Raw genomic sequence first — 10,081 nt, forward strand, 5'->3', positions numbered from 1 at the left:
TCATAGGGGGGATCAATTAGTGGGCGATCCACTCCCCTCCATCCCCCAAAGGGTCACTTCCACTCTTGTGTCAATGGTTCAAAACAAGCTCTGAAATTGGCTAAGAGGGAGGCCATTGAGGAGGACCAGTGTCATATGCACGGCGACGGTCTTGGAGTCAAATCTGGACGGGATTTTGAGGAAAGCAAAAGCCGGAGGAGCTGCGATTTCTAGTTAGCTTGGGTAAATAGAAGGTGTTAACAGTTTTGTGGAAATCCATCTGTCAAACTGTCTCAACACCACTGTGTAGAAGATACTGGTAGTATCTCTGCTGCTGTAAAACTGGAAAGTAGGAAGTGGGAACTAATCATCCATGCCAACCAACCTTTATTCATGATCTAGGAGGTCTAGAAGGGTCTTCCAGAGCAATTACCCTCAACTGCAACAGTCTGTGACGTCAATCGAAGACACTAATCCAAAATAACACAGAGCTTCAATGGCAGGATGTAGAAAAATACCTGAGTTCTGTCTGAAGTCAGCCAGAATGACCAATAAAGGAGAGTTTTTTTTTTTCAGATTGCGCTCAGTCCTTGGTGGTTTCCAGGATGGGCTGAGGAGAGGTCTTCTCAGCCATGGGGCCGTCAGACAGAGGGAGGCCCCTCAACTCTTGATGACCGACCAATACTTGGGCAGCGTGCCAAACTCCTCGGCAGATGGAGCAGATTGGAGGGGGATTAGCCGCCTCTGAGAGACCAGAGCAGGCAGTGCACCATCAAACAGGAGAAGGTGGATCTGAGGTCAAATGGCTTCACGGAATCAAGTTGGCTGGCATCATTTTTAAAGAATTATTACAGGAATTGATTATGGTCCAGAGATGAAGAACACGCATTCCAGAATTTCACCCTATTATGTTTCCAAAGCCAGTTGGAAGACGCTACCTTGCAGCTGCAGCTCGGTCGTGTTGGCTTGTTGTTCCTGCGCTGGGACCTTCTGTCCTGGAACATTTTTGTCACACATGGCTCCTCCAACACACCTGATTCATGTCATCTGCTGCTCCTCAATCCTGATAACGAGCCATTCAACCGAATTAGGTGGTGCTGGAAGAGAGAGATGTTAAGCAATTGACTGGGGACGTCAGTATAGCTTCCTGTCAGCTTTAAGCGCCCGTCGGCGTGCAGCTCTACTCCATCCTGACCCGCTTGCATGCAGCTCATCGCGAGTTAAAGCACAAGAGAGTTTAACGGTCATTATGGTGGCAGTTGTGCGAAACGATACCTAATGCGCGCCTCAATTTTATTTACATAAACGCACACAGTCCTGGTAATTCCAATGTTATCATTGTCCTCAGCTGGGGAAACTAAAGACGTAAACAAGCTGGCGATCAAATGACTCATTGTCTTGAAAAACAACATAGGAATTCATAACCTGGCACTCACTCTGTGCAATGTGAACAGGGCTAAAATGTTTTCAGGGTTGGGGAGTCGAGGGAAAGAGGGGATTTGTTGGCGCTCGCCGGGGATCAGAGCTCAGCACTGTTGGAGCTTCCTCTTCCTGCTCCTTTTCCAGAGGCTTCTGTCTCTAAAACAACTGCCAGCCTCTTTATTTGTTAACTGACTTGTCATGGAATATTTTTAACTACATTCTCTGTTACCCTGTTGCACATGACATTGGGGGAAAAAAAAATCCCCTTCTTTTATCGCAACCAACACGCATGAATTCATCTCACCTGGGTAATTGGGACACCTGATGTGGTCACTGAAACTGGTCAAGATTGATTACCAATGCATTTAAACAGGAATACACAGAGGATCGCGTCTTTAAAAAAAAAAAAAAACTGACAAAAAAAAATTGTGTATTTATGGAAGCGCATTGCTGCCATCCAAAAAAACAAACCCCCCCAAAAAACAGGGCTCGATAATTTTCACGTGAAACTATCACGTTATTTCATGATCATTTTCACGTTATAACGTGACACTGAGCCCCGTTTTTTTCTAGGGTGGCAGGAATGCGCTTCCCCAGTGTACTTGGCAGAGAAAAGGGAACAGTTGCTCTTTCACTCGTCATTCAAAACTCGAGAGCCTGGAGCGAGTGTTTGACGCACTTCTTTTTATTGTCTAGGTGTCAAATGTAACAGTGTCACCATTCAGAGAGGGAATAAAGATCAAATGGTCACATAAAAAAATAGAAAATCAACAATGAAAATGGTTACACGAGGAGGAGAAAACCTGGTTCAAGTACATACTGCCGATGTACAGTTGAGACATTGTCCATACCAGACGTGTATGTATGTATGCATGTGTGTGTGTGTGTGTGTGTGTGTCTAGCTGTAAGTGTGTGTTTGGTTTTGCCAAATGTTTCCACACAGCCGATATCAACCTCACACTACAAGAGTCCTGCTTGTTGATTTACTAGCCATGCACTCGGTCGACGGTCCCAGTGTTTTGGGTCCGAGTCTCTTCACAGGAGGCGGCACTTCGCCGTACAAAAATATTTACACTGGCATTGGTCGATCAGTCAGTCAGTCAGTCAGTCAGTCAGTCGGTCAGTCAGTCAGTCCGCCAGCAAGTCGCTCTTCTCTCCGTCTCATCAGCCGCCGCCGTCACTCGTCACAATCCTGTTTTGACTTGGCGACAGCACAAGAACGTTTTTTTTGGGGGGGGTCATGAGACTGTTGAGCCCCCGTGGTTGTCGACACCAGAGGACAAAACACAGCAACAAAAACATAAAAACCCGATGTTTCGCAGAGACGTGGAGACGGACGCTTTTCCCTGCGATGACCAAGCGGTAGGTTTGCAGCACTACTTGACAATCGGCCGTCAGAGTCTCCCAGAGAGCGAAATAAAACGTGATATGTGGAACGTTTCCCGTCTCAGAGAAAGACACACAGAACAGGAGACGACTGAGCCGGTGTTTTAAGACGCCTCAACTCTTTTTCAGCCCATTTTCCCCCCAATGATTTAAAAAAACAAAACCCAAAGAAACAGTAAAGATGTGTGAGAAGGGGAGGCGCTTCAGCATCGCCTCTTTGGTTCAGCCCTGTGATGAGTAGAAAAAGGACGCCAGAGCTCTGTGTGTTGGTCTGAGTGAGTCGTGATGCACCATGATGTTCTGACCTGAACGCGATTCTTGGACGTTTAGAAAAACGCACAAAGAAAGTAAAATATACTGATTCTGTGATTCTGCACCCTCCCCCCCCAAAATCTCAAAGGGTTAAACAGCGAAAACGCAACAACACAAGTGAGCAACATAAGGCGAGGGCATGGTTTCTTGTTGTTGTTGTCGTCATTTCTCAACTTCTCCTGGCGTTCTCTGTTGGAAATGTATTCACGACTCACGCGTCGTCGTTAATCAACGTGCCGCTGCTGATTTTACGCTCCGCAGAGTTAAAAATCCATCGCACTCAGCCGTGAACTGAAATCCCGTGAATTCGCCGTGTGCATGTGTGTGTTTCTAAGTGCGTGTTTGTCTCTCTGCTGCCAAAGCAGCCAAGTTGATTTCTTTTCTAGCCCGGCCCGCTCTCTGAGGCCGCGGCGGCTATTGTATATTGCAAGAGGAGCAGCAGGGGTCGTCCTTGTCGGGCTGGGCGGCGTAGTCCATCTGCCGAACGATCTCGGCGAACAGTTCGTCCACCATGGTTTTGCTCTTGGCCGACGTCTCCATGAAGGGGCAGCCCCACTCCTCGGCCAGGGCCTGGCCTTCGCTGGACGACACCTCCCTCTCGCTCTCCAGGTCCACCTTGTTCCCCACCAGGATCACCGGAACCCTTTCGTACCTGAGGGGCCACAAACACACGACGTGCACAACATGAGATCTCTTGGGTAGGAACTCAGACCTGGATATGGAAACAACACTCGTGTTAATTTAATTTCAATTGGGCTTGAGGGCAACTAAGAACTTGATATCAATCATATCAAATGCATTAAAAATTTTAAACAGAACCCTGTCACGGTCAGACATGTAATAAAGAAGTGCCGATCACGCTCTATATGGATAGGTCTGAAGAACCACCTCAAGAGAGCATCAAAACCTTTCAGCCATATTTGAGAGGTTTTTCTAAGTTTATGTGTTCCCATTACCAGTTTTTTATTGCGATATTTAGGTTTTGTGCAATTCTAGGGGTCATGGAACCGCAGCTACTCACACACACACACACAGCTGGCAAATCAGCCAGGCATCCATGGACATGATCAGAAGCTTTCAATCGCGCCCTGCCTCTATGAAATATACATGCTTCTAAATTATTAAGAGGAAAAACAGGGAAGGGAGAAAAAAAAACCTCTGCTTTTCCTCGATCGCTATGGTAACGGCAGGTGACACACTGAACCTGTTCTGGCGGGCAGAAGGCTGAGGAGGAGTAGGTTGGGGAGTGGGAGGAGGAGGAGGAGGAGGAAGAGGAGCAGGGCGCCGCCGCAGGTTCCAGAGTTAAAGAGGCTTAAAGTTGCAGAGGACGGTGAGCCAACTTTGATCCACTCATGAATACATTATCCGGAGTGAACTTTACTCTCCGCCGCTCCGACAGAGAGGAAGTACTCAGGTTTAAAAAGCAAGAAAAAGAGCGTCTTAAAAGGTTGGGGCAGCGCGATGGCTCTCTGAGCTCTGGGAGGCTCCTAAGTGAGAGATTAACGCCGCAGCTTCTCCAGCGGAGCTCCGGAACCCCACCGCTCGGGTCCGACTCCCGAGTTAGTGAAAAAAACAGTGTGGCCGTCATTTTTCTATTTTGGACGGCGGCGGCGGAGCCTTAAATTCACATGCCCACCTTCACACAAAAGCCCTAATCACAGCTTAAGTTCTACAGCCACGCCGAAGGAGGTCAGGGTTTAGTCGGCGCCACATTGGCGGGATGTGGCTTCTTGCTCCAATCCATACGTCCCTCAAACGTCGGAGGAATCTTCCGCAGAGCAACAGGGCGGGGCGGTCTATCCCAGCGGAGGGGTGGTGGTGGTGAACACCCGTTCATGAGGAGCTGCTCCTGCTTCAGACTTCCCCAGGCCAGTTGCTCAAAGAGGCTTCAGGGGAAAAGAAATCTCTTCCAGCCGCTTTGACCTCCCTGCTTCCATTCAGAAGGATGGAGAGGCAGGGTGATGTCTGCCCAGTGTTTGCTTCACCATCAGCGCCTTGTTTCACAAAGCTAAGACTGAGCGCAAACAGAGGGCTAACGCTCTACAGACGATTCACGTTGCTCATTCATTTTAAGCGTCACCGGTGGTGGGGGAGGTTGGAACTAATGGCCACGTGCGAGCTGCGGCAGCTCATTTGGGCCTCATCACCAGAGAAGACATCTGGTAGCGCAGCAGCAGAACTCTATATATAGTCATAATAACAGGCCAGGAGGCCCGGGAGGTCCTGGGAGGTGTGAGACAGGAGCTGCCACAGATACGGGAGGCACCTTGGGTGTGTTGGCCGTCTCACCCACCAGTCTGGGACGCAGCGGACAGGGCCAGTGAGGAAGGTGGGGGTGGGAGTGGGGGTGCTTGAAAAGACTGCCAAGGATGACTTTCCAAGCAAAACACAAACCAACAACAAAATAAACAGAAGCTAGTTGTGCTGACGAGCTCGACGGCGCCCCTCAGAGGAATACACACACACACACACACACACACACACACACACACACACACACACACACACAGAGTTGATACATAATGCACGAGGCATAAGGACGGTGGAACCCGGTGAGATTCGTCTCATGAGGGGAGGAAGGGGACAGCGCCAGGCCTCTTCCTCCCTCTATTCCTCCTCCTCCTCATCTTCCTTCTCCTCCTTCTACTCTTCCACTTCCTCCTCCTCTTCCTTCTCCTTCTCTTCCTCCTCCTCCTCCTCCACTTCCTCTTCCTCTACTCTCGGCTCTGGTCAGAAATAAGCTGAGTCAGAGAGCTCTTCTCTTCTGGCTCGCCGTCAGGGCAAAGGCTGATTTAATCAGGGCTCTGGATATAGAGCAGGGTGGGGGTGGTGGGGTGGTGGGGGCGGGGGAGCACATTAAGACTCGAGCCGGCTATAAGAATGGAAGATTGAAAATGACTAAAGGACGAAGAGGCTATTTCAGGATTCCCGCGGAAGCCGGCGTTCTGTTTCCACTTCCCCTCTGGATCTGGTCGCAAACGCCGCTAAACATCAAAAGATGAAGACTTTTTGCTCGACGCGCGCAACAGGAACTGATGTAAAGTGGCAATCACGCAACAACACCACAAACACAACACGGCATGAGGCGCAAGACGCAAAAGCCCAACATGCGAAGAGCCTCCGGTTCAGGAAAATGTGTTCGTGTGAGCACAGAACCAGCGACGGGGAGAGAAAAGAAGAGAAGAGAAAAGAAAAGAGAAGGAAAAAAAGCTTTGAAAGACAAAGGGGACGTCTTTCAAAGGGGCGATAAAAACGTGGTTCAAGCAGCAGATCCAAAGTCTCCTGTGAAGTCTGGAGCTGACGCAACAGTGGCGACGCTCTTCCAGCTTCCCGTGCTGGAGTTCAACAGCAGCACTTTTCTGTAATGCAACTCAGCGGGGAAAAGCTGCTGCACGCGCATTTCAAAACGCAACCAACGCAGAGGACGACAGTTCTAGCAGGAAAAATTCAAATAATTGAACAAAAAGCCATGTAATTCCATAAAATATACCCAATTAGTTTTATAGAATTACTGACTTTTCAATTTAACAATGAATAAGAAAAACAAGTTCAGTGGGGGTCCAACATGTTTCTGGATCCTCTTTATAAGATGTGATGAATAATTACCGGAAAAATGGAAACGTGGATCTGGTTCAGACGACTAGAGTTTTAAAAATCGACCAATGCAAAAGCTACAAGCTACACTGGACAGTCTCTAAAACACATTTTGACACTGTGGGAGCCAAGTGGAACGGGTTGGAGCTGGCCGGACCACAGCCAGTCGGTGGACGAAGGCAAAGCAGCTTTGACCGAAGCCGCCTGGGTTACTTTGCCAAAGCGGAGCGACTCAAGACGGGCGGCGCTATCGATCCAACAAGCCTTGAAATCCCATCTAGGAATTTGGCCCGACGGCATCGGCGGCGGCAGAGGACCGAGAGGAGAGAAGGTGTCTGGAGATGAGGAGCGCAGCCGCCACCTCGGAGTCTATTAGACCTGGTTTGTTACGGCTCCCCGTTCAACCCTATGCGCAACTTAAACGCTCAGCCGAGCCACTAATCACAGCGCCTCCCTGGTGGGAACTTAACTGCAGACGAGGCGGAGAGTGATGAGCGTCCCGGAGGACACGGCGAGGCCGAGCTTTAATTCCGTGCCCCCCCCCCCCTGTCAGACAGCCCGCCGCCAAAAATACGACATCTGACAGAGGGGCTTCAGCTCGTGGTTTATTTTTTTGTCCCTATTTTATGTTGGGCCGGCAGATAAAGGTAAAAAAAATTTTTTTTGCATTAAACTTAATGGGGAAAAAAACAAAACAAATGTACATTCCATGTACAGAACTCCAGCTGTCATCGGGTCCATTGTGCACCTCCCTCAGTTCCTCAGTCAAGATTCATTGAATGCGAAGTGTCGGCGTCTGAAATTAACCACTGCGTGGGAGTTGTACGTGAAGTGTGAATATTGTGTTTCCCTCCACCTGCCCCCCAAGCCCTCCCCAAGCCCCCGCCAAAATAATTCCTCTGCAACTGCAGAGGACGTCGCCAGAGATACGTGTGAAATCGCATAACAACAACAACAACAACAACAACAACACAACACAACAGCCTGGCCGCATCTGCTGTGCGAACGTGCACGCGTGAACGTGCACGTAAATAGACAAACGAGCACAGGCAGACGTGCACGCCTCCACGCAGTAAATGTACCTCGTGTGTGCGTGCGTGTGTGTCTGTGTGTGTGTGTGTGTGTGGGACTCGCTGACCTCATTCTTTCATGCAGAGACACAGATTTATGGGACTGTTTATGAAATAAAGGTGAAACTTGCATTCAATTAGGTGGCGTCGACAGAACTCGTAACGCAAAGCAAAACACCTTCGCAGTCGTTGGATACAAAGGGTGGCGCGACTTAGCCCTCTGTTTACAGCCTCCTGCCAAAACTGATGCTTTGTGAAAACTTCTGCCTGGGACAGACAAGAAGTAGGTCTCAGAGGCTGGAACAAATACCTGGGAGAGGTATCAAAGCCCTCAGTGACATCACAAAGGGACAACTTCCATTACTGTGTCCTTTAGCGCGCACTTTCTGAAAAGTGGGCCAAAGCCGAAGAGGGACTTTTTTTTTTCTTTCCTTTGGCTGTTCGCTGGTGGTTGAGTTACATGATTGTTCGGGGCCTTTAATCTGAAGCGTTGCTGTTTCCAACAGGGAGGCAGTTCAGCGGACGCGTTACAAGCAAGCGGCCGCATCGGCGAAGCTGCATTTTCATCGACCTCCCGCATCGACCGCCAAACACGTCGGCTGACACCCACACGAGGTGACTGATGGCCCCCTGCTTCCCCCCTGGTCAGCACTCCAGAGCCAAGGGCCGAAAGACCAGGAGACCCCCGGCTGCGGGAAACCCGCAAGCGTGCTGTAACATAATCTCATGTAGGATCTCTCTCTGGGTTCGGCGGCATTGCGCCAGTAGGTCAGCGCACGCACGCAGGCAGGAAACACCAGCGGCTCGGCCTCGCCCTCGTGACCCCCCTCCAACCCTTGCGACGTCTGAATCATCACACGTCGGACCCACTCCGCGCTCCCGATTGTGCGGCTCTTTGCCAAAGAGCTTGAAGCAGCCTGTTAATTAAAAACACGGCTTTCCTCGCCGCCGCTGAAGCTGAGGGCTTAGTGTGCTTTGTCCCCCTCCACACTTCCCAGACACACTCCCAAGCAATACTGGAGAGACTTGACCCACGAGTGTCATCCTCACTCTGAGGTCTGCGTGCAAGACGGGACTCCGATGACCGTCACCTTACTGGACGGTCAACCGCGATCACTGGAGTTTTGGATTGGAGATTGTTTTTGGTCATTTCCGATGGACATGAAAGCACATTTCCTACATATCCCTGGGCCGTATTCATAACCTATAGTGGCCCAACAGTCAAAAAGTTTGCCCACCCCTGACCTAGATGCAACCTGGGGGGGGGGGGGTCAAGATAACATATAAAAAAAAAATGGTGTTGTGCTGCAGCGTGTGCCCCTGAAGATGCACCTACATCAGTGCCCTTGCAGGCCCTGAGTCTGATGTATGTGTTTGCGTGTGTTAAGGTGTGTGTGTGTGTGTGTGGGGGGGGGGGGGGGGGGGGGTCCCCTCTGTGAATGGGGGAGAAACACTCACACCTCCATCCCCTCTTTTCCACCCACCTTTTCACCCTGATGATCTGGTCCCTCATGGGCTTGATGTCCTGGAAGCTCTGCTGGTTGACCAGGCTGTAGACCAGGATGAAGCCCTGGCCGTTCTTGATGTACAGGTCCCGCATGGAGGCGAACTGCTCGGTGCCGGCCGTGTCCAGGATCTCCAACACCGAGGGCGAAGAGTCCACCTCGATCTCCTTGCGGTAAAAGTCCTCGATGGTGGGGTCGTACTTCTCGATGAACGTGCCGGTGACGAACTGCACGGTGAGGGCGGACTTGCCCACCCCGCCGCTGCCCAGCACCACCACTTTGTACTCACGCATCGTTTCGTTCCGTGGAGGTGGTGGTGGGTGATTGGGTTTGGGGAGGTGGGACCCAGCTCAGTCTCTGCGCGTCATCGAAATGCAGCCCCCGAAAATCGCGTTCACCACTCCTGGCGTCCCATTTTGGAAGTGGGGAACCAAAACAACACAATCTTCTTCTTCTTCTTCTTCTTCTTCTTCTTCTTCTTCTTCTCTTTCGCTGCTGCTCAGCTACGGCGGAGCACAAAGACGCGGCGCCCCGTGATGGATTTCATTGTACAGACCCCCCCACCACCGCCTCCTCCTCCACCACCACCGCCGCCACCGCCAATGCAGGCCAGGCTCGCCGACTGCGATACGGGCATCCGAGGAACCGCAGCGGGCTCGCAGGGTGAATCACGGCCGCTGAAGATGCGCGTAGCGTGCGGCTTCGCATCTGCCTCAGCTCACACTTCCCGGTGCATCGTGTGAAGGAGAAAAACAAACAAAAAAACAAAATGATAACAAAGTTGCTCCATTGAGGGCGATGAAGGAGTGGGGA

General features: G+C 50.7%; 1 protein-coding gene across 1 annotated transcript; it reads right to left on the reverse strand.

Moving 5' to 3' along the window:
* Positions 1-2,065: 2,065 nt before the first annotated feature.
* On the reverse strand, positions 2,066-9,825 carry LOC142897763 (ras-related protein Rap-2a). The gene is made up of 2 exons (XM_076040313.1): positions 9,248-9,825; positions 2,066-3,751 (listed from the first exon to the last, which is right to left on the reverse strand). The coding sequence occupies exons 1-2, from the start codon at positions 9,559-9,561 to the stop codon at positions 3,514-3,516; spliced, it is 552 nt and encodes a 183-aa protein (XP_075896428.1). The 5' UTR covers positions 9,562-9,825; the 3' UTR covers positions 2,066-3,513.
* Positions 9,826-10,081: the final 256 nt, after the last annotated feature.

Source organism: Nelusetta ayraudi, unplaced genomic scaffold (genome assembly GCF_046127955.1).
Source record: "Nelusetta ayraudi isolate G7.1 ecotype Tasmania unplaced genomic scaffold, CSIRO-AGI_Nayr_v1 ptg000060l, whole genome shotgun sequence".
Taxonomy (NCBI): domain Eukaryota; kingdom Metazoa; phylum Chordata; class Actinopteri; order Tetraodontiformes; family Monacanthidae; genus Nelusetta; species Nelusetta ayraudi.